The sequence below is a fragment of the Halichoerus grypus genome, chromosome 12, assembly GCF_964656455.1.
Source record: "Halichoerus grypus chromosome 12, mHalGry1.hap1.1, whole genome shotgun sequence".
NCBI classification, from domain to species: domain Eukaryota; kingdom Metazoa; phylum Chordata; class Mammalia; order Carnivora; family Phocidae; genus Halichoerus; species Halichoerus grypus.
Window position 1 is genome coordinate 99,249,160 of NC_135723.1, and position 25,285 is coordinate 99,274,444.

The following is a 25,285-nucleotide window of genomic DNA, read 5'->3' on the forward strand; positions in this document are numbered from 1 at the left end:
AGAGCAGCTGCTGGACCCACTGCTCCCAAGTGCTACAAGCGAGCAGCCTGCCATTCCACAGAAGCAAATGTCACTAAAGTGAAATAATTATCTTCTTCCCAGCTTGAATAAGGAGATAATTATCAGGTTCAAGGTTCATCAAAATTACTCAAACCTAAAGATCACAATAAAATGACTCATGTAATAATGTTTAAAAGTAGTATCTTACTTCCTTTGATTCATTTGTACAACACAAAAGGTTCAAGAAATGTTGCATCTACAAACAAACTGGAGGGACCATTTCTCAGAGCTCCCACCCAACTGGTTTTGCTATAGTGGTATCTGAGGGCAACTTCTAATATTTTTAATGAAAATTGTACATAGTTTATAAAATGACTGTGTGTAAAGGTGAATTAAATGCAATTCAAGGCAACTATGTCAAGGGCTGTAGGAAGACAACAACTGCCAAGCCCAAGTAAGATATTTGATCTTTGTCCAATGGCTGAAAAAACCCATGGCCGGCATACCAGAGATTACTAAAACTACGAAATCATCAAGATTAGGAAGGTGGTTAACAACAGCAAGGACATGGAAAATATAATAATTCTAAAAATCTACTTCAGATTTTTCTAATTGAAGGTAACTACACCACTAATACCGCACACACACACACACTTAAATCATTTCCAGGTCAAGATACGTACCGCACAACAAATTATGAGACGCAGCAAATGTAAGTAGACAGAGCAAAAACTCAAAATGAGACAAGATATAACCGCTTGGACAGGCTAATTACCATTAAGAGGTACCACCGGATAATGAGGGGAAAACCGCTGTACAAAGACAGCCAGAGGAACTCAAAAGGGCCACTTAGCACAGGGGAGAACGCCTTCACACAGGTCAGAAGCCCCTAACGGTGTGACCAGGCTACAGACAGTTGCACTAAAATGAATATGGAAGAAGCTAACCTTTATTAAATAAACTCTGCTTAGGAAACCAAGGAGATATCAAATATGTTTTCAAAATATGCGCCTCAAAAGTAGTTGGTGATTTTTAAATTGTGTTTTAAATGTTCCTGTTACCTGGAAATTTTCCTACAAAACCTCATTCCCCAGCAACGTCAGAAAAATAAAGTAGTAGTATACGGGACATACTTAAATTTCATTAACAACATTTTATTTTTATGCTTTCCCTGTACTCAAATGCAGATTTTTTTTTTTTTTTGAGAGAGCGAGCGAGAGTGAGTATGCACGGAGTTGGGGGGGGGGCAAGGAACGGGACACAGACAGAGGGAGAGAGAGAATCTCCAGCAGACTCCCCACTGAGTGTGGACCCAGATGCAGGGCTCGATGCCACGCCCCTGAGACCATGACCTGAGCCAAAATCAAGGGTCAGATGCATAACCGACTGAGACACCCAGGCTGCCCCCCAAATGCAGATATTTTTAAAAGTAATCTCCTCAGAGCACCCAAAACAAAACAAAACAAAACCCCACTAAATAGACAAGAACATATATAAGCATCTTTTCAGCCAATTTCTTATTCAACAAAATCTGTTCATCAATATCACAGTGTTGCTCTAGGCTATCAGCTAATTCACAGTAATAGCTTTATTACAAAATAACTGCTTGCTTAGCATTTATGGAAAAACCACTGACCTCTATTCCAAATTAGTGGAAGACAAGTGGTTCAAATTAAATACGTGCAAAAGACTTCACAGCAACCCTCAAGCAACAAAGTACAAAAGAACGATACTCTGATCCTAACATATTTTTCAATCATAACTGCCAGATTAAATGATAAATCCTAGTTATAATAAGTGACAACACTTTCCAAGTTGCTTTAAGACATAACTCCACAACAAAGATAGAAAATGAAAACGTACAATAACTGCACTTACGATGTAGGAAGCAGTCATATTTAAAACATCGCCTACAGAAAAGTGTATGAAATGAATGCAGGCTTTGCTCCCTCTGAACAGATTTAGCATTTGGTCCGTCTATGTTCGGGGTACATTCAGGAGGAAGGGCGCCCGGGAGCTGCTGTTCGGTGAGCTCTTTATACCTAACATTAACCAAGAAAAACGCAAGTGAAGCTACAGCAAAAACTTCCTCTCTGAAAATACAGTTTCTAAACGGTGCCGTGTATTCTTTGTGATGTTCATCTTGCCCAAACACACAAGGAAAGCTCTAACCCATGACAATCTTTATTTAGATGAAGAGCCAATTAAAAATTATGCATGGTATGTCAAAAATCAAGTTCACGGGCAGGATTCAGATCATGAAAAATGTTACTATATTAATTAAAATAAACTTCAATGACACTAACGTCTCTGCAAGTGTCCAGAGAAATTCTCCTCTCCACGTACGACCGTCAATGACGTCGTGTGTTCACGGCGCCTACGGTAACTGTCCTGAGCAGAGCGCCCCAGACACAGGGTTGAGAACCCTGCCGCAGTCAACAGAGGAGGCCCAGGGGCTCATCAGCTACATCAGTTCCGTTTCTGATAAACCAAAATGCTGAGCTGCATACCATACACGCAAGACTGCCTCAAAAGAAAAATCTTACTTTTCCTTTAGTTCTTCTGCTGTGCCCTTATCTGGAAACATTGAGGAAATGGCTTCAAAAATTTTATCAGAAGGAAATTTCCGAGGTGGGTGGCTTTCTTTATCTAAATGGGAAAATATGAAAGGGAAAAAAGATGAAAGTAAACAAGTTTTCAATCCTTCCTTCTCTCCACGCAACTACATCTAACAAAGCCGATTTCCTAAGAAATTATCAACTCTGTGTTTCACTTATTTCTGACGTACGTCACATGTATCCATGGAGTGCTGGTGAGCCAAACAAAAAACTCAAAATCAAATATGGAAAGTTTTAGGCCCACCGGGAGGCAGAAGACCCAGGTTCTAATCCCGGATCTGCTACTGACTGGGTCTGTGACCTTGACTGGCCACTATCCACTGGGGTCTGTTTCTTCACTGTAAAACCAAGGAGAGGAAGCACGTGATCACGGCCTGTTACATAACCATTACACTTCTTTCAGATTGAGGTTTTTCCCCACATTCTTCTATGCTGTTTAATAATGTGCTCTGCCAAGTCTCCACCAGCTACGGGCTCTGGCTTGGGGTCCTCTACTTTTCCGATAAGCCACCACTAGCGTAGGGGTTAAAAGCATGGGCTCTCGAGTCAGTCAGAAGGGTTACCATCATAGTGTTCTGGATTCTGTTTCTTCCCAACCAAGAGTGTAACCCTAAGTTCCTTAACTGCACTAAGCCAGCCTCTTCAACTATAAAATAGATATGATTGATGCTAACAGAAACCTTGTGGAGCACAGAGAGTGACGGGCCCATTCACTTATACGTAGTCAATGATCAAAAGGTTATATTATGATGATTATGATGATTACCCAGCAAAATCCCAAAAACAGAACCAGTTCTTTGGTTAGCCAAAGGAAATAAAGACGCCCAAGTGAGGATGAAATGTTACAAAAGATATTCTCATTTTTGATTCTATTACTATCGATATGATATTTCAGAAAAGAAAAGAGAAAGAAGGAATTAATATCTGTTTGTACTTTATTAGTTTTTGAAAAATGCTGTCGTGGCTACACACAAACCTAATAAACAGACATACCATCTCTGTTCTCCTCTAGATCTTTCTGTTTTTCTTCTCTTTCATCAGGATCATCTCCATCATCATCATCATCATCATCATTGTACTGACCAAGAGCATTCACCAACTCCACAAAAATTTCATCATTTATAAACCCACATTCTGAAATTCATCAAGTCAAATATCAGAAATACACAGAGGAAAGTGGTGATGACAAAAGTTTACGTATGCCTTTTCTAACCTGGAAGAAACAGCCAGGGCCTATTAATGAGCACTAGAACATCAAGGTTAAAATGAGGCGGGAGATCATTTTCAAGACTGGCCTGAGGCAAAGTTAGAAAGACTTTATCTTCAACACCTGTCACTTTCTTTTTAATTACAGCCTCGCCCATAAGTTTCCAGTGCCCGCTGCTTGAACCTAATTCACTAGAAACTAACTGTGGCCTCAGCCTCCTCCCAACAGCGCTTCCCAAGAGAAGGGACAGTGATGATGTTACACAAGCCACCGTGCTGCTGGACACCTTGTCGGGGTCTCTGGGACAGGAAACACAGATGCCACGGACGCAGTGGCTGAAGTGCAGGTCCTGTGGCAGCTAAGCGGGGCGTCCTTCTGAGCACAGGGCCTTCTGGGGCCCATGCGTCACAGGGCAGGGCCCTGACCCTAATCTTACTGTGAAGGAATCTTAAAATCTACAAACACCCAAACAACTCTATTTAATTTACATGTTACTGGCATTATAATGTGTTATAACCAACTATGCATCATTTTCAAATAGCAAAAATGAATTCTTCAATTTGAAAGTAGTTACGGAAAACATTAAAATGTTTAGGCTTGGAAACAGGCCCAGGCCAGTCCAGCAAAAAACTTACTTTTGATGTTAAAAAAAAAAATCTTTTTCATACCTATGCTTAAAAAATTCAAAGTATCTCTCAATTCTTTGGCACTTTTTTCCAAGAGAATAAACACAGGGCTCACCTCTATCCCCATGTACTTTTCCATCATAATTTTTTATTAGTTCTTCAATGAAAGTCCCATCCTGGTCTAAAACTTCATCCCCCATGTAAGGAATGTTATGTAAAACAGTTTCATCTTCCACCTAAAAATAAAAAATACATTTTAAAAGCAGGCTTATCCTAAATATCAAAATATTTTTTAAATCAATGTAATATAAAATACTATTTTTTTCCTAGGTAGATGTCTCTACCCAGTTCTCCAGATCTAAACTAAATAGACAGCAAACTCTAAAATATAAAGACCCCTCCCACCAATAAGAATTATCTCAGAAATCAAACTGTTTCTAGGGGAAAAAAATTAAGAAAAGATACCCTATTCACCTAATCTAACATGTCATCAATCATTTAAACTTACCATTATTTTATGCACCTCAAGAAAGGAAAAAGTATTGCGTATTACCACATGAACCAATCAATTTTAAGACACACCCAGTGTCTTAGAATTGATGAAATATGGTTTATCGAAACCACTTAAAACAGCCGTACAATAGAAGATAATAATATAAGGATTTCTAGGGCGCCTGGGTGGCTCAGTTGGTTAAGCGACTGCCTTCGGCTCAGGTCATGATCCTGGAGTCCCTGGATCGAGTCCCGCATCGGGCTCCCTGCTCGGCAGGGAGTCTGCTTCTCCCTCTGACCCTCCCCCCTCTCATGTACTCGCTCTCTCATTCTCTCTCTCTCAAATAAAAAAATAAATAAAATCTTTAAAAAAAAAAAAATAATATAAGGATTTCTAAACTTCACCTGATGGTCTAGCTATTCAGAGACCTTCAATCTAATAAAAATCTAGGGGATGTAAAATAGAGTATTGTAAAGCTTATGCCAAACAGATCTGCTCTTATACATAAAATAAGAACATTCTACAATTACATACAGTATTTCAACGCTGAGAGGAACAAGATGCCTATCCAAATTGATCATGCTAAGCAAGATGAGATATGAGTTTATGAAGGTTTGGAAGACAATAGGGGAAAAAGAAGGCGCTAACTTAGCGGGGAGAGCCAATCCAAGAAAAGTTCAGGAGAAAGGAGAACTTAAGAATACAAGGGACTGGAAGCAGACATGCATGGGAGGGAGAGAATCTTCAACAAAGGATAAAAAAGACAGGAATGCTAGATCAAGACTACAGAGTTCTGAAGCCCATATTTAAAGAGAATAAAGTGAGGACAGGTCTGTCTTTTGGTTAGAGAGAATTTTAGAAGGATAATTCTGATAAACAGAGTGGCCTGGCTAAGAGGAGAGGACATGGCAGCTGCAGCCAGTGTAGGAGCCTCAGGTGGGGAGCACGCGCGACAGCGAAGAATACACCAGGAAAAGGCCACGAGACACACAGGGGACCATCACATAAGAGCAGGCGGGAAAAACGAAGACAAGGAGAAAATCTCAACTAATCCCCAGATAACAAATTTAGGACAACTGCAAAGTTCAGGAAGACAACAAAATCTTAAACACGGAAAAGGGAAACTGGGAGAGAAAGTACATAAGGGATATAAAATTAAAATTTTAATGCACTGATCTATCCAGAAACAAACTTACATACAACTAAAGAGTCCAGTTTGCACCACATCTCACTTTCACTAATACCATTTAAACTAGGAGTGTTAATTTTTTTGGATAAAAGCCAAAATTAAGTCACAATTGGCTATTCTGTCTTCCTAACTATATCATGTAAGCTTTGCTCCCTAAAACATATCCTAACCATAATAAAGATAGTGACCAGCAAAACCCATGGATAATTCTAAATAATACTGACAACTTTAAACACTATATCCTTTCAGAAATTTAGTCTACGAAAATAATGAAATCTCCCATAAGCTCTTGCAATATAATTCTTAAACTAAATGTTTTTGCATGAAGTCTTAAATACACAAGGCAATTACAGAAGAGCATCTGAAGTTTATCTTTAATCTCCCACTGTAAAATCTTTAAGTTACTGAAGACATTAGAAACATCTTTTAAGGGGCGCCTGGGTGGCTCAGTAGGTAAAACGTCTGCCTTCGGCTCAGGTCATGATCTCAGGGTCTTGGGATCGAACCCTGTGCTGGGCTCCCTGCTCAGTGGGGAGTCAGCTTCTCCCTCTCCGCCTGAACCTCCCCACTCGTGGTCTCTCTCTCTCTCTCTCAAATAAATAAAATCTTTTAAGAAAGAAACATCTTTAAAAAAAAAAATCTAGGGGGCACCTGGGTGGCTCAGTCATTAAGCGTCTGCCTTCGGCTCAGGTCATGATCCCAGGGTGCTGGGATCGAGTCCCGCATCGGGCTCCCTCCCACTCCCCCTGCTTGTGTTCCTGCTCTCGCTATCTCTCTCTCTGTCAAATAAGTAAATAAAATCTTTAAAAAAAAAAAAAAAAAAAACCTAGGCTGGCTCAGTTGGTCGAGCACATGACTATTGATCTCAGGGTTGTGAGTTCAAGCCCCATGCTGGGCGTGGAGCCTACTTAAAAAAAAAAAAAATCTAGTAAGCAATTCTCTAAAGTACGCTCACCAAGGACTTCTATCAACATTTTTACTTATTTTACATATCAATAATAAAACTATGTATTTTTTACTTAACACAAGCCAAGAATGCACACTCAAATTTCTCTCGTTTCATCTTCCTTCATCCTACCTCTATAAAGAATTAAATACCAGCATTTCATTACAAAAGCTATTGGGCCAGTGTTATCTGTGGAAATATGATGAAGTTTGTGTTTTATAAGCCCTTAGAATATTTCATAATGTACATTATCATTTAATAACATGCTGCCTAAAACCGTTTCAGTAAAAAGTTCTCAATTAACAAAATCTCTAAATCAACTGAAATTACAGAAAACTGACCGACCTTTTCAAGCATAAGAACTATAAGCTTCATCTTTTAAACATATTTTTAATCCCAGGTAGGATTTCTGCTTAACACTTTTCCTTTAGAGAATACTTTAACTAGGAAAGAATAGAAAAAGAGCAACACCACAAAGGCTTATTAAAATATATATATTGGTTAAAAAAAAAAAGAATCACTGAGTGTTATCATTTCGATAACGTTTTTTACTTATATTATTCTTGATTCACCTTGACAAGAAAATTGTGTTTTATTTAAAGTAAGTGATTATCAAGTAAGCAGATGACACATGAGTTACATACCATAAAATTCTGCTGTAGGGGAGACCAAGAATACATTATGGGTACTGAAGCAACAGCATTCAGAGTCTTTAATGGGATGACTTGTGTTGGAAAATCCAAGTCACTGGTCACTGAACACTAGAACAGAAAAAATAAAATTGACTCATAAGAATTAAAGGACAACCTTAAGCTGTCAACATATTATAAAGGGACGCTGCCCACTTAGATAATTTTGAAAAGGAAATTCCTTAACCTAATGACACAACAACGTACCTAAAAACCATGAGGGATTCTCTCCTTCTTACTTTCTTTTACTTAGGGTGAAAAAAATGCTTCAGATTTTGCAAATTTTCAAAAGCTTCCAAAACCCTTCCCATACTTACCAGTATCAATCAGAATCAAAAACAGCATTTGCTAGTCTCGGGTTAACTCACTATAAATTTCCTAGCTCGATGCTTAATTTTTTTTACATCTCAACCACATGGAATTGTATTACATATACCAAATATGCCTCTTAAATCTCGCTTAGTAAGAATATGGAAACTGTTAGGTTCACCTTTCTTATCTTTATCTTTCCTTTTAAAAAACCCAAGCATCATTTGCTGATATTACCAGATGATAAACAAAGATGAAGGGTAATAACAGATCTGAGTTTCAATCACAACAAAAGAAGTTCATATCCACTCTGCAAAAGTATAATCTCTAAATTAATAATAATAGCTAATATTATTAAGCACTTTCTATGTGCGAGGCACTATTTTAAACACATTACATGTCTTACCATATTTTGTCCCCATGACAATACTTGTAAGATGAGGACTAATTCTTAGCCCCCATTTTACAGGTGACAAAAACTCAGGTGAAAAAAAGGTAAGTAACTGGCCCAAAGTCATACATTAGACAGGGCTAGAATTTAAACCCAGAAAGAAAGTCTGACTCTGGAGCCTCTGCTCTTGCCCACCTCACAAACTGCCACGATACCGTATCTCTAGAATGTTTAAGTGCATCTACTCTCTTGAAATACCGTATTTCATCCAACCCGTGATGACCTCAATTTCAAGGCATTCCATTACTTTCCGTATCAGTGAGAAAATAATGTTGCCAGTTAAACTATAACATAATGTGTTCTTATCACAGCAATTCTAAGATGCATTCCAGCTTCAGATGTTAAAATGTTCAAAATTTTGCATCTTTGATTCTATGAAATACGGTAAAAATCTGTGCCCAAATGACCACAGCACTTTCTATCCTATCTAGGAATCCAGCTTTTCTTAAAGAGGACCATTACCTAATTATCAGGCTTCCAAGAACCTTCTCAAAAATACCCTTGGACATATATTCCTAATCTACAATCAGTGAAAATAGAGCAAAAAGAAGAATTGAAGGAGTAAAATGAAACAAAAAATCATATATATACACACGCATATTTATTAAATGTTTAATGTTTAAAATAGCAGGACTAGATTTGGTGAAATTACAGTGAGAATCTCTGGCTTACAGGCCACACCTGGCCCTCAGCGTCTCATCAGGCCAGGGGGATAATCTTGCAATGGTCACAGTCACTGCAGCACAAAATAGTTCCTTCCTGGTGGAAGTGAAGGTTTAAAGGTAAGAGTTGTTAGAAAGAACTGTGACAGTGATTAATCCATTAATTTGCTTTCCAAAAGGGTCAAGATAAAGATACTACTACTAGAAAGCTCATAGCTCAAGTAAACGAGAAGGTATGAACAGTTCACTAATACTCCAGAGCCACCATCCCTCCCTGTTCGGCGCTCTGGTCTCTGATACAGTTCTTCATCCATCCGTCCAATAACCCAATCATAATAGCAGTTAACATTTATTGAGCACGTACTATGTTGCAGGCACTGTGCTAAGTGCTTTGGATACGTCATCTTAGCCACTGCTCCTCTCGGCCTCCAGCGTCACAACCTCACAAATGAGGAGGAGACTGAGGCTCACGGAAGTTAAATAACTTGCCTAGTCAGAAAGGTAGAAAGTTACCAAGCCAGGATGGAAGCCTAAGTCTGACTCCAACACCCACGCGCCTCCTCTCTGTGCTGCCCTCCTGCCCTCGAGATGCTCGCGGGGTCAGAGACCAAGCACAGCTGTGCCCGGGCTGCCGCCTGCCGGAGACGCCCTCTCCCCCAGGCCCTCCTCTTAGTCCTCTTACTACCAAGTCACCTCTGCTCCTCCCTACCTAACTGCCTAACTGTGGGGCCAGGAGTGCTCCTAATTACTGAATCAAGTATTATACACTGTCCGGGAATTTTAAGTTCAAAGTAATTGTAATTTCTTACCAAAAAAATTAGAGTTTTTGGGTTTTGTTTTACACTTGGAGGGAAGTAAATTAATACTGTGGCTTTAATTCTGAAGATTAGCCTCCTTTAGAGCTTGGGAGGGTGAGGGCAGCATGTTGCCTCTCCAACTCTAACTTACCCACCTGCTTTACTTAACATCTGAACCCAAGGTCATACTTAAGGCTAGACAGCTTAATATTCCATTCAACTACCAAACAGGAGGGACTTTGCTTCATCTGTTTGCTCTAAGGATGTAGAAAATGCTCTGAATCTACTGAATAAGTTCCACTGATTTTTCCCCTGAACAGAAAGAACTTAGAGAAGCACAAAAATAAGATAGCAAAGGCTGCAGCACTAGGTACCACCTCCAACCCTGCACCCCCGTCAGATCCCATCCTCTCAACCCTGAGCCTAGGAGAGTCACCAAGGGGCCAGAAATCAGCTCTCTGAGGGCAAAAGCAGCTGAGACAGTGTGGTTTTACTTCTCTGTCTCACAATGATACTCAGCACAGTGTCTCAAAAAAGAGTAGGCACTCAAAAAATGTTTCTGGAATGAACAGACTGCATTTGCTGATTTTGTCTAATGGAGATTTCACTCCAATTTCTCTTTAAGCTAAGAGAGCACCTACTTAGAAAATCGAAGGCCTATACCCACCTCATTATCTATATAGTATCTCTAGAAACCTAACCCATTCCTTAACTATTAACCTTAACTAATAACCATATTCCTTTCATTTATGAAATAATATTCAAATGCAAAAGCATTTGTTGGTAAAACAAGTTTGGGAATTCTTATTTATTGACTTAACAGGAAAATTACTCAAAAAATTCCAGTTACTTACCAGTAACTTTTTTTTCTTTGAAAATGTATCATCCTTGACAGTTTATGTAATTAAGTCTCATATCATTCAGAATACTGAAAAGGGTTTTGACCTCATGGGTCTCCAAAGCATTTTACCTGATCGGTCAAGTGTCCTGGACTCAGGAACTCACTAGGAGACCTACATCAACAAACAGAATTCTCCAATTCTCGTTCCTACTTGAGGATCACACAAGGAAGTTATTATAGGTGATTCATCATCAATGGTAAAGAAGGAAAAAAAAAAAAACTCTATTAGTTATCAAGGATGCTACATTTTCAGAGAAACACAGCTTACTGGTAAGTGACCAGGTTCCTCTGAGGATGGATAGACTTACATCAACCAGCTGGTACAATAGGCGACTGTGTGGCTGGACCACTGGGAGCTGGAGAGGGAAGTCAAGCCAAAAATAGTAGTTGTAGGAGTACACAACCAAACTGAGACTCTTGGCAGAAGGCTGGTTCCAAGTAAAAACTGTGTTATGGAAAATCGTAGAGGGAAGAGCAGGTGAATGGCCTGCAGGGAAGGGAAAGAAATTAAGACACCCTACTATGTGCCAAGCACTGTGCTAGAGATTTTACCAAAGTTAACTTCTTTAAAATCCACCACTACCCTATGAGGTCGATATGACTCCCCATTTTACAGTGGGACATCCCAAAGGAAAATAGCCATGGCTATCTGGTCTCTGAACAATCTTTAACATCAGAAGCGTGAAGTCCAACTTCCGTATAGTGGGGGGAAAAAAATACAGTCAGTTAGCCAAGTTAAAAATATTCTTGGATACTAGTTGATCCATTTAATTCATGCCAGAGACACAACGAACTGTTGATATTGTCTAATATCCTTCAGCCTTTCCAAGTAAAAACAGTAAGGAACCATCTGACATCTAAGGGGGTAAGGCATCAACTGCCACCCGAACTCTAGAGAAAAGCGAGGATCATTTCTGAAACTGCCTCTATTCTTCAAAATCACAGCACAGAAAAGATAACACACCCAAATCTTAAGCTAGCCCTTCTGGTGAAAATGATAGTGTGTATAATTTAATTTCAGACTGCTTTTATGCAAAGAAGTCCTAAAGAAAAAAACTGGAATGAGTAAATACCAACTTTGGATCAAAAGAAGCTAGACAGAATGAGTCCCTAACCAGGTCTCGGAGGCTGATCAGGAGAAGGGGGGAGGTTCCAGTGGCAGAGGGTCAGAAATAAGCACCGGGAAGAAAAACTCCTCATCAAATCTTGACACAGACATATTCATACAAGCAGCTAATCAAGGGCGCTGGGGCTAAGGGATCAAAGAGTGGCTCCTAACCAGATTGTAAATTATGTCCACTTTTGTTGTCAAATATGTTACAGAGCCATCCCGGATTGGCGGAAGAACCTCTCTACCTGCAACATAGGGCTCTTGCTTCTGAGTTCACTTAAGCATTACAGAAAGATAGCATCCTCTAAGTGTCAGTTCTTATACTTCTTTTCAGAAGAAAAGCACGCGCGCACACACACACACACACGCATTTAACATAGAACACAGAACATTTGCAATGCAATTTCAGGAAGTTTAGACCCATAAAACTCTTCCCTGAATCCTAATTTGAAAAGCCTAATCCCGAATGAAAGCAACCATAAATATATCAACCTAGTTAATCCTATTAAAACCCAATGCACAGGGAAAACCCAACGCAGTCTGGGGTCAGAAGGGGCTGTATTAAATCACTCCCCATAATCTGCAGTTCTGCTACAAACTCCAGTTTTGCTGAAGTAACTGGAAACCAGAAACTGAACAATAGCCAATACGTATGTTTTGGTAAAACTACAGAACACCCAAAAGGCACATGAAGCAGCTAACCGGAGCTGTGCAAACTCAAATACCGAATTCAAGAACAGTCCTGAGTGGGAAATAAGATCATTTCTGTCCCTTAAAAAAAAAAAAAAAACACACTAAGAAATGGCAGACCGAGTACTACTGAAGCCCCTGGTTTCCATAAATCACGGCAGCACGCTCGTTCTGAAGCTTCCAGGAGTGGATGTGGGGCTGAAAGCTACAGGGCAGCAGCAAATTACTGTGGAAAGGGCCAACACTGGCACCAGGCCATGGCCGCTGAGGAGAAGCACGAAGTCCGGGCTCAGGGGTTAGATCTGCTCAGAGGGTAGATCGGGGACCACCAATCAGGTCAGCCAAGCCTGCTGATTTTTGCAATAAAGATTTATAACTGCTTTTTGATTGTTCACCGACTATTTACTAAGTAGTGTTGCAACAACTAGAAAGCTAAAGAGAAAAATACTAAAAACCAAATCCCCAACTCATTGTTTATACCAAAGGAAATTCCTGGTAAGTGAAAACAACTAAACGGAAAGATGGAGAGGTAATTTATATAATCTTTACATTCTAAGCCTTTAGAAACAGAAATCAAAAGAAATTCTAATTTGACTATATAAACATTTAAAACTTCTATAAATCAAAATATACCAGAAATAACATCAAAATGGGGGGGGGAGGCGGGGGAAATCTGTAAAACATGATTTAAAAAGGAGTATTTAATAAATATACAAAAGTCCTTAAAAACCCTAAGAAACAGTCCAACTTAATTTTAACAGATCCAAAACCCTAACAGCCAATTATGAAATATAAACAAACAACAGAAACTTAACCTCATTGAGTAAGTAATAAAAAGCAAACAAACTAATAACTTTTTACCTATCACACTGACAAAGATCCAGAAGACTGATATTATGCGTTGGGAACAGAGACAGACAGACACTACTATAAACAGGTGGTGGGGTATAGATGGAAAATCTTTTCAGGGAACACCGTGGTGATAGCCATAGAAATTTAAATATGCATATCCTCTTGACCAAGTTATTTTATTTCTAGGAACTCCTCCTACAAAATTACTCAAAGATACAAAGATGTAGATGAAGAGTATTGACCAAAATACTAACTGCAAAAGTAAAAAAATAAAAACCTAAATGTTCATCTATTAAGAACAGGGCAGTATATGATGGTATATTCACAGTACCAGACACTGCATTCTTAGAGACTGAGGACCTGGAAAGACGTTGTAGAGTGATGGCCCAAAATGCAGAGGGTGGGGAGATGGGCAAAATGGGGGAGGACAGTGAGACAGTTTCCAGTCAGGGAATGACTAAGTCACAGGAATAGAAGGCACAGCAGGGGCACCTGGGTGGCTCAGCTGGTTGAGCAGCCGACTCTTGGTTTCGGCTCAGGTCATGATCTCAGGGTCATGATCTCAGGGTCATGATCTCAGGGTCGAGGGCTCAGGGTCATGATCTCAGGGTCGAGGGCTCAAGCCCCTTTGAGCTCTGCACTCAACAGGGAATATTCTTGAGATTCTCTCTCTCTCTGCCCCTCCCCCCGCACGCTCTCTTGCTCCCAACGTGCTCTCTAATAAATTAATTAATTTTAAAAAAAATGAAAGGCACAGCCTAGGGAACATTACCAATTGTACGGGTACAGTGTACGGTGACAGATGGTGGCCACACTGGTGGTGAGCACAGCATGAGGTGCAGAGAAGTTGAATCACTATGTCCTACACCTGAAACTAATGTAACAGGGTGTGTAAACTATACTCAAAAAAAAAAAAAAAAAAAAAAAAAATTGGGGGGGGCACCTGGATGGCTCAGTTGGTTGAGCGACTGCCTTCGGCTCAGGTCATGATCCTGGAGTCCCGGGATCGAGTCCCGCATCCGGCTCCCTGCTCAGCAGGACATCTGCTTCTCCCCGTGACCCTCCCCCCTCTCGAATGTGCTCTCTCTCTCAAATAAATAAATTAAATCTTTAAAAAAAATTTTTCTTTTAAGTGATGGCCCAAATTGGCAGGCACATTTTATCTGGGCAGTAACCTTTTCAAATACAATATATTTTATTATTACTAATATGTTATATGTAGAAAAAGAGATGAGAAAGATTAAAAATCACAGAGGTTGGACTACAGGAACTTCTGCCTTCTGTTTCATGTATTTCAGTGTAATCTGAATTCTCAAGAGTCATTCTGCAGTGGCCTTTCGTCAGAGAGAACAACTGAAGTTTCATTAACCCGACAGATATTCACATGACCTGGTATAAAACTGCCTCAATCAATACAAGGTAGCTCATGAAATCTGTCCAACCCTCCCAAAATGGTACTCCAGTAATATTCTTTTATAAAATCTATTAAGATAAAGCAGAATCCTAAGCAGTAAATTTAAGTCAATCCATGTTATCCCAGAAGTTCTAGGTCTAGTAAAATTTTATTTCTTCAGAGCAATAAACAATTTAACAAAGCAGGCTAGACAAGCATTTCTTCTGCTTCAATCTGTTCTTAAAAGTAGCTGTCAAAATTTGCATTTTGAGAAAAGAACTGATCTTTGTAGATCAGTGATCTTTGATCTTGATCAATGATCTTGATCTTTGTAGTCAGTTAAACAGCTGACTATGTGTGTATATAAAACACCAACTATATACACAATGTTCTAGAAGAAAAACAGCAAATTGAAAGCAACTTCTGGTTTATTAGGTGCACAAAATAAACACTTGACATCTGTGAAAAATTCACTTTCCAAATGTCAGATACAGAATCTTAAGTTAAACTCAGACATTAAGTATATGATATATATTTAATATGATAGTGATATATAAATGCAAACATCATAAGTGACCTTTCTTTTTTTTAAATGACCTCTTGGAATAGCATAAATCGTTTACATTAGTTCCTTTCAAAAAAAAAAAAAAAAAAAGGAAATCCTCCTTTATGGTCATGTAAGAATCGTTCCATCTATTTCAGCCTAAGGAAAGCCAGAGAGGAAGCTAAGGCTACAGTGATTTGAAAAGTTGTATGGGTGGGAAGGACTGGCAGAGTTACCACAGGACTCAACTCTCCAAATAAATACCAATAAAAGGCTAAAGAAAGGCAAAGAGCTACAGTAAGCAACTTGGAAACTAGTTCCTTGAGGCACCAAGAAAGGATGGCTGTGTTCAGACTAAGAACCATCCATTTATTTCTAAGACATGAGAAAAATGACCTTGCTCCCTGCCGTATTTGCTCAAATGGCTCATGAGAATCTAGACCTACTGGTTCTACAATCCTGAAATTTACAAAGGAAAGAAAGCATGTTACTATATTGCAAGTTGAGAGTGTACTTAAGAGCACTAAATTATATACTGGGTACACTAGTGTATCATTTTTTCTTTGTAAATAGTAACAAAAATTTCTATTTACAATTAACTGAGGAAAGTGCCTTACCAGTCAATAAATAATGCAAGCAAGTGTTTACATGTAAATGAGACAATGTTAGCTTTCTCCTTCAATAAAAATAGTAAGTCCAAACTGCAAACATATAACTTACATTGTTATTTTGATAGAAGACTCTCCACCACCCCCACAAAAAATTTGCAAATATCAAACGATAGATCATGAACTCATAGTCATTTCAAGTATTACTAGGAGGATCAAACCTGTATGTATTAAAATGTTTTACTTCTTCATAAATGCGAGGACTATGATGTCTTTCTAATGATCCTGCTGTGTTAGGCATCCTGAAGAAGCCCCACATGTAAATATACACTAAAAATTCTATTTTCATTAGTAAACAAGACACAAAATTCCTACAAGAACATAAATTCTCCTGGGAATCTACAAATGCATACTGGCAGGATATTTTTAAATTACTAAACCAATCATACCACTTGCCCAGAAGACAGACATCATTTGAGCAAGCCTCTCTTTCAGTCATAATACACACAGGTAATAAAAATCTTGGTATGAAGATCAATGAAAATAAGCGCCATTTGGTTTTTAGCAAGAAATGGACAAATGTACAAAAAGAAATGCACTCATAAGAACTGTTTAAGAGTTAACTCCTAAACCAGTTTCTTCATTAAAACTGGAAAAACAGACACATTGAAGAACAGGACTACCGATGCGAAGACTTAGAGAAGATCAAGTTTTTTACTGATAAGACAAAGTAACAAAAGTCAACTAGAAGCAATGGTTTTTTGGGGTTTTGTTTTGTTTTGTTTTGAAGCAATGGTTTTTAAAAACAGCCACATACTCTATCAATAAGGTATGTATCCCTTGGTCTGTGCTCATCATTTAGTGACATTTTTAAGGTGACTGCTCCTTAAAGAGATTAACTAAAGAGCAAAGGAAATAAATGTAAAACATACCGCCACTGTCTTCAAGAATTCAGGAGTATTTTTAAAAAGAAAAATATTGACACATTCTGTATAAAAATTGTATGAGCAACACTGATTAGGTTCTGTAACCTCAACACCAAAAAACAAGTACCCACAAGTATCTTAGAAATACATATTAAGAAAACACTATACTGAAGACGGGGTCTCTAAGTTCAAGTGCAGGGCTCCTTGATCTGAAGTCAGCGTCTACAGCGGCCACTTCGTTAGATCAGGGAGTGTGACCTTTGTCAGACGTTCTTCACTAAAATAACCTAGATAAAAACCAGTCATTTTAAAACTGAGCACATCTACTTTACACGCACAGAAGGGATTAAAGTAGAAGACTTGAGTGAAAAACTGAAAACTGTCGTTGAACGGTCCTCATGCCGCAAAGGATTTAAACCGAAGACAGCACTTACAAAGGATCGGCTTATAAAAATAAGCAGTTAATTAAAACAATGTTATAACAGCACTTCCCAATGTTGAAAGCCACAGACTTTAGGTGTTTGGACCAACATTGCAGTCTGAACTTCTGCCAAGCCTACTACTAGGAAAGTCTTTGCAAAAACACACTAACTTTTATTTATCCTCCTGCTTCTGACCTACTTCGGACTCCAACTTTTAAAGCATATAAAAGAAATTGACATACAGCTGGGAATGCTCAAACTGAAGAAAAATAAAACGGGATACAGTCTCATCTACAAATTAAGGAGATTAGACAGAGATCATTAAAGTCCTTTTCAGTCCTAAAATTTTATTATTTTTATTGTGAGAACACCAAAAGCTTATCACAAACTGCATAAACGTTCAGCTTCCAAAAGTCAGTGATAATGGTTTTAAAGGGGGTTGGGGGTGGGGGAAGTAAAAGATGAATCATTTGAAGCAGAATCAGCTATCAAGAGTAGCTCAAAAACTAACAACCTTGACCAGGTCAGAGTTCCATGCAACAAAAACTGAGTTCCTGAGGCAGGGGGTGATTGCCTTCCTTTCCTCCTATTTTGTGAAAATGATTCTTCTCAATCTGCATGGGGTACTAAGTTTAGAAAACAATTCTGTTTTATTACAATGCTCATTTCTTCTTACTATTTCTCACATAAAGTCACGTTAAAAAGTTAGATATCTTTACATTTATCTCCATTTGACAAAACTAAAAGCAAAATTCAAGTAGTACTCATTTGAATGAACTGTCCTTAAAATTATATTATGAACAACTCAAGTTTATGTACATAAACAATGAACTGTACTCATTCCCTAATGTGTCTGAGCAAAGTGTGCTCTTCTGGGCCCGCATCAGATCACTGGAGCAAGCAAACTGACTAGTCTTCCAAGGCCCAGTGTCCTCGTCCAGGGGGAGAAAAAGGCCTAATACAACTATCACAAAGATTAAAGGAGGTTCATGTGTGCAGAGTACCCAGCACATTGCCAGAAATCATAATTGCTGTGAACTTTTACTTATAAGTATAAGATGGGCTTTCAGTAGCATTTTGAGAGTCGAAATGGGTGGCAAAAAGTATTCCATGGGTGCCTACTTACTTCTCCAAATCCCTAAGATTTATCCTTCCGGGGAGAACAAACAAGGTTTCTTTTTCCTCTACCCTCAAAATTTCCAAAAGGTCACCAGACAAAACTTTCCAAAGAATTACTTAGAAGCCCCATCCTTCTCCCTTTTGAGAACATTCTGACTTGCGTAGAAACGAATCCTTCACCCTTGGTGTATTAATAAAGTCATTTACCTCCACCAGGTAGGCCTGACCTGTCCCAGACGACGCAGAGGTGTCAGCAGCATAGAATACATATTTACACAACTGCAAGCCCAAGCTTTAAAGAGCTGTCACCTGACAAAACGAATAAATGACTAAGAATCATTCCAAGTCATGTGTCACCACCAAGACCACCAGAGCATGATCACAGTCATCACAGGACCAAGCTACTGTGGCAGGACTGACAAGTCCGAGGCCAGCGTGTCTCATGTGCTAGCCAATTACTGCTTATTACAATTTTTTGTTAAGTATCACATCCTCACTGAAAACGTATTTTAGAATAGATCCCACTGTCTAGATGCTTCCTGTGTTTAGACACTCGGAGAAACAACTATCCACTGTGTGGTATAATGTACACTCCGAATCACTTCCCTCCTTCTTCTTGTTTGGGTGCCCGTTCCACTAGCATCCCACCTCCTGAGTCGTGTCTTCCTGTATGGACAGGTACTTACGCTGCAGTGCTTCACCCAAACCCCTCCTGATCAGTTCGATACGTTTTTCAGATTCTGCCATTTTCTTTCTTTTTTTTTTTTTTTAAACAGGCTCCACGGCGGGGGGGGGGGGGGGGGGGGGGGGGGGGGGCCTGAACTCACAACCCTGAGACCAAGACCTGAGCTGAGATCAAGAGTCAGACACTTAACCAACTGAGCCATCCAGGTGCCCCAGGCTTCTGCCATTTTTTCATTTTACTGCCACTGTGTTTTATGTGTCTTTTAATTATAAAACCTGCCATACATTTATTGCCTTCTTTTGAAAATAGGATTAAGATCTATCACCTTCCTTTAGAAAATGCTATAGAAAAGGACTTCTGATCTCTCAACATTGAATTTAAAAATTCGTAGAGAGCCTTAGAATTTGAACAAAACGTTCAAATAATAAAAAACTTTCATAGTCCATGAACATGAATGAAAAGGAAACATTTCTTATAGCATAGCTAATTTATATTAAGGGGCAGAAAAAAAACTGTGAGTCAGAAAGCCTTGCTCTAAACAGTGATCTGATGAGGCCGTTAAAGAGCATTTAACTTAACAGTTTTTTTAAATCAACAATCCTATAAAAATCTACACACCTACCTGGTAACAGGGAAAATATATGCTAAACACTACAGCTCTCGTATAGGAGTAACTAGTAGGTTACCTAAGGCAGCCACTCATAGTTGCACATGAAAAAGAAAGAACAATAAAAAGATGGACATCCTGAGGTAAATGACTTCCTATCAATAACCAACCAACATTGCAACAGCAAAAACCAGAATGCACTGATAATTACTGCAGTGCGTGAGTTAACCAACCTCCCTGGTCCCGCGCAATGAGCTCACAGAAGTCAGGATGTGCACAGGCTGTATCCTTCGCTGCTTCCATTCTTGGTTTAAGATTTCCGTTCTTTCCAAAATTTTCTGACGATTGGAACTAAACATACTCTTTAAAAAAATGAAGGAGAGGAGAAGAGAAATTGTTCATTGTTAGAAAATTCATAGTATCTCTAACGCAGGTTAAAATCTAGTGATTTCTCAAAAATAACAGGAGCATTCCTTCAAACACATATAGATTTTACACTAAACTGTAGTTTCCCACATTCGAATAACACAAAAGCACCACACGGATTATTTCATTAAGAGTGGGCGGGGACCAGAAAATCATTCCATCCTTTCTTTGTTAACATCATATAAAAACAAAATCACAATGACTTTAGAAACATAAAACCCTGAAACACATCCCTTTATATTTGGGTCCCCAATCTGCATGTGCAACACAAAGGATACACTAAAAAGATAGTGATTTCAAAGCAGAGTGACTAGCCATTAGATTACAATCTTTCCATTCTCGTTACCGTGCCTGGGACCATCTTTAGGTTAATTAAGACAGATCAAGGCCCTGGGTTTCCCAGCCTTCATTTATCTTACTACAAATATGACCTTGGCTGAAAAGGGACTTATCTTGCAAATTGAAACTTATCTTGGGGGGAGGGGGGGACGATCCTTAACCTTAACCATGGGTGCGCTCCACAGAAGATAAAAGCTGTACCTTCACTTCGTCAGCCCGCCTGAACCGCTTGAGCTGCCGCAGTCGCATGTACTCTGATTTTACACGCTTGCGCCAACAAACCGGTCCCTTCTCAGATTTCTTCCCAGTCTGGCCCATGATTATTCTAAAAGCAATGGTTTCACATTAAAATCACTAATCTAACCAGCCTGAATATGATCACTTGTGCTTTCATCCCCAGCAAACTAACAATCAACAAAAGAAACAGTACATGATGCCGGTGACACATGCGAGAAGGGTGCTCACTCAGGCTGCAGGGTTACATCCGTAAAACAGTTCGTTCACCGTCTAAGTTTTGATTGAATACAACTTTTAAAAGATATTTTTATTGACAAAGGCTCTCCACTCCTAAAAAGCAGCCGTCTTACAGAAATGTGATCCCATTACAGAAAGGAAGCATACTACAACAAGCTAGTTTTTAGTCTATGAGATCCACACTTCTGGAGGAAAAAAAAATGTAGACACGTTACTCTAAGTTTTTCATCATTAAGTCAGCAGGTACAGGCATAAATGAATAACGTAACTGAAAACGAGAAATGTGAAAAAGAAAAATGTACGTGCAGCAATAAAGTAAAAAATATATAGTACAACGTACAACAAATGTACAAATGAAAGCGGCCCCCCTGCACACGCTTTTAACCATGCTTCTCGCCGTCAACACTGAGAAGTCTGTATTTCTGCCTCTTGTACACCTTTACTCACATGAGGGGTTTCTCAGCTAGCAAACCAGAAATGAAGCAAATGCCAAGTAAATTCTTCAGCCTTATCTTCAGTTGCAGGCTCTAGGAACCAATTCTGTTTAAATGTGGGGACAGCCTATAGTCCCCCAGGTGCCTAAGTCATACGACAGAGGAGTCCCCATTTTAAGTCTAAACAAGTGTCCTCTTCTAGAACATCTGCTTCTCAAAGTATTAAAATCACACTTGTGCCTTCAAAAGATTAGGACATTTCTCTGTCAGACGCTGCAAAGGTGGTGCCACATTAAGGATGTTTGCTTTCATTTATCTAGGAACAAAGGAAAGCCAGAATTTTTTAAATAAAAGGGAAGGGGGAGACTGACATTCTGGAAAGAGCCGCTGAGCAGCAGAGGGGGTTAGACAGGGCTGCAGTAGTCTTTGCACAAGAGAGGAGGGTAGCTTCTCCCACCACACTGGTGATGAGGAAAGTAAAGGAATTCAAGAGTCACTTAAGAGAAAACTTGGTGATGACTTAAATATGGGAGTGGATGGTGTTCTGGCTTGAATAGCCAGTAACTAAGTAGGGCTTCATTTACCTGTCCACATAAAACCCTCGGGCACAGAGGAATCACCTAAGGAGACAAGATTTAGAGAAAACAGGCCGGAGGTCAGTGGGTAACTTTCTGTCAGAATACCCACCCACCAATGACAAAGAAAGCAGCCTCGTGGATTACTCAGGCTGAAAGAGGGGTGAGATAAGCACAGGATAACCGACTACTAGGAACCCGGCCCTGAATATACAAAGATAAATGACACAGAACTTGCCCTCGTGGAGCTTAGGTCCCACCCAACAAGCTGAAGAGAAGAAAATACAGTATGAGATATACAGGAAAAAGTCCAGGGGAGGGAGTGGCAGGAAAGGTGACAACTCAACCTTCAAAGCTGAGCTGGATTTCCAAAGGCCAAGAAAGAACAGAAGGGACCCTAAGGTATGAGCAGGGAACAGCTGGGTATGGGGCTCTGCCCAGATAACGAAGATGGACACCAAACTAGCTAAAGACCCCAAATTACAAGCACTGAGGGAATGAGAAGAATGAAGAGATTTCAGAACTTGAGCTAAGTCAGTTGGATGAGGCCACAGAGATAACTGAGAAGGTTCCAAGCGTGACCTTGCCTTTGGGAGCAAAGGTAGACCCAGAAAGACTGGACTCAGGAAGATGACCCCACCTTTGAGGCAAAGTACAAGTGAGGATGACAGAAGATGGTGAGGTAGGCCAAAAAGACACCGAAGTCAGGGAAAAAATGGGCTTTATTTAAGAAATAACTGTGGTAATCGTTTGCTTTCATATCTGCTAGTTAAGAGATGAGCTCCAGTAAGTCTATACAAATTATTTTCAGACCTGTAGCACTTCAAAGGCCTAGGAACTAGAAGGGAAAGCCATCAGATAAAAAGGGATTATCCTGCTTCCTTAGCTCCCAGACTGACCCACAACTAGTCCGTCGGCGGCCTTGACAAACTCTGGGTCCCGTGCAGGTGCTGCCCGTGCACCTGACGGGACTTGGGAGCAGGGTCCTGGCGCTAACTCGCCCCCGGCGTGCGGTACCCGGGGGTACCACAGTTCATTTCTTTAAGGTGCACATCTGCACTGGTGCAGAGACAGCGTTACACCAGTTAGCATTCCGTGTTTTCATACTAGAACCTCCCTGTGGAAGAGTGGGGAGTCCCTCCCATGGTGTTCCTACCAGTAGTAACAACGTCTCTGATGAAGTACGTCACAACAAAAGTCCCTCTGACCAAAGGTATTAATTGTACAAGTTGCAAGATAAGAACACAACATTTCAAAATTGATTCTGGAACCAACCTCTCTGTAAGATGGCATGTATGGCAAGATTTCCATGCTTAGAAATTTCACACAGCTCTTCCAAATAAAGAAGTATATAAGTGAAGGTGTTAAGCCATAGGATGATCTGGTAACTATGCACAATAGAGAGAAATAAGAAAAATTACGGTATGGGCGCCTGGGTGGCTCAGTTGGTTAAGCGGCTGCCTTCGGCTCAAGTCATGATCCTGGAGTCCCGGGATCGAGTCCCATATCGGGCTCCTGCTTGGCAGAGAGTCTGCTTCTCCCTCTGACCCTCCCCCTTCTCATACTCTCTCTCTCTCTCTCTTTCTTACTCTCTCTCTCTCAAATAAAAATCTTTTAAAAAGAAAAGAAAAATTATGGTAATTCACCTATGGGAATTATCCAAATACAAGGATCATGACCTCTGAGTAACAATCTAAGAAATAAATCTAAAAGTGTGCAGACTGTTCTTTGAACCCATAGGGATAAACAGGCTAGTCGACTAAAAAAGTAATGAAATTTAAGGTACCATTTAGAAGAATGTTTTACAATAAATCCCCTCCCACTATCATAGCATTTACAACATATTAAAATCATATTTTCATGTTTTTCACTCCAGTTCATCCCCACTGGAAGTTCTTCAGTAGCAAGAACCATTCTTATTCATTTTAAAATCTCAGAGCCTGGCTGTGTGCCTGGCAAATACATTACTTTTTTTGAGAGAGAGAGAAAGAGAGCACACTCGCGCGTGCGCACACAAGCAGGGGTAGGGGCAGAGAGAGAGGGAGAAATAGGCTCCCCACTGAGCAGGATCTCAGGACCCTGAGATCATGACCTGAGCCAAAGGCTTAACCAACGGAGCCACCCAGGCGCCCCTGGCAAATACATTTTAAAACAAACAAAAACAAAACACGTCTACTAACATATACCAATGGTGAACTGCTCACAAAATCTAGGTGTGCCACAAGGTATGAAAAGGAAGGGTGGGGACTCCCAGGCGTGGGCAAGGAAAATGAGGGAAATGTACCCCACCACCAAGAAACCGCCAAGGAGATGAGTCTCAGGACAATTCAGACCCCACGGTCAAGAGATCCTGAATATAAAACCTGGAGCTTCTGGAATTTTTTTTTACTAAGCAAGTACTACAAGGATAACATCAGTACCTCCAAGTTGGTTGCCAACACCAAACACACAGAATCACCTAGTTCTAAGCATGCAGTAAGCCTCCAAACGTCAGCCAGCCCCTCACCCTTCCCAATGAATGACAGCCTCCAATGAGGTCTTCTGACTCTGCTTTCCACCATACCAAAGCCCAGTAAGTATTAAGTTCCAAACATTCATATACTGGCAGGAAGAAACCTGTATTAAAATAACGTGCCATTAAATGGATGAGGATTGGGGCGCTGGGTGGCTTAATCAGTTAAACGTCAGACTCTTGGTTTCGGCGCAGGTCATGATCTCATCATCGTGGGATCGAGCCCCGCGTCTGGCTCTGAGTGTGGAGCCAGCTTCAGATTCTCTCTCCCTCTCTGTCCTGCTCTCTATCAAATAAATAAATAAAATACTTAAAAATAAATAAATAAATTTAAAAAATGGATGAGGATTTGTAAATACGTCCGATTTTTAGATTTCTCATTCAAAAGATTTGTTTAGTTCCATAAGTAAAATGGCACTAGTAGGATTTTTGTCCAGGATATGAAAAGGATTTCTCTTATTCAAAACAGAGTATAGCTCTAGTCGTTAAAACAAGACTCTACCCATATACAGTAAAACTAAAACAACAGGTTTTAATTCAAAAGACAAACCAGATTATGGCAGGAAACCATCAAAACCTTCATACAATGCAGTAAAACCTTACAGAATAACATAAATATAGTTTACATAAAATTAAGGAAAATTACATAGTCTACAGTCTATTTTATGAATCAAACCAAG

General features: G+C 39.7%; 1 protein-coding gene across 9 annotated transcripts in view; it reads right to left on the reverse strand.

Moving 5' to 3' along the window:
• Nucleotides 1-25,285, reverse strand: part of EZH2 (enhancer of zeste 2 polycomb repressive complex 2 subunit) — a 66,010-nt gene that overhangs the window by 18,696 nt on the left and 22,029 nt on the right. Inside the window, exons 1-8 of one of the 9 annotated variants that reach the window (XM_036121230.2) lie at nt 20,812-20,931; nt 20,106-20,207; nt 11,197-11,375; nt 7,724-7,840; nt 4,567-4,687; nt 3,612-3,752; nt 2,547-2,649; nt 1,864-2,042 (exon numbers count right to left, since the gene is read on the reverse strand). In XM_036121230.2, coding sequence (XP_035977123.1) covers nt 1,864-2,042; nt 2,547-2,649; nt 3,612-3,752; nt 4,567-4,687; nt 7,724-7,840; nt 11,197-11,375; nt 20,106-20,148 — 883 coding nt within the window. In that variant the 5' untranslated portion in view covers nt 20,149-20,207; nt 20,812-20,931. Of the gene's footprint in view, nt 1-1,863; nt 2,043-2,546; nt 2,650-3,611; nt 3,753-4,566; nt 4,688-7,723; nt 7,841-11,196; nt 11,376-20,078; nt 20,208-20,811; nt 20,936-25,285 lie in introns of those variants that run through there. The other 8 variants (XM_036121219.2, XM_036121198.2, XM_036121251.2 and 5 more) reach the window with 8 other exon arrangements.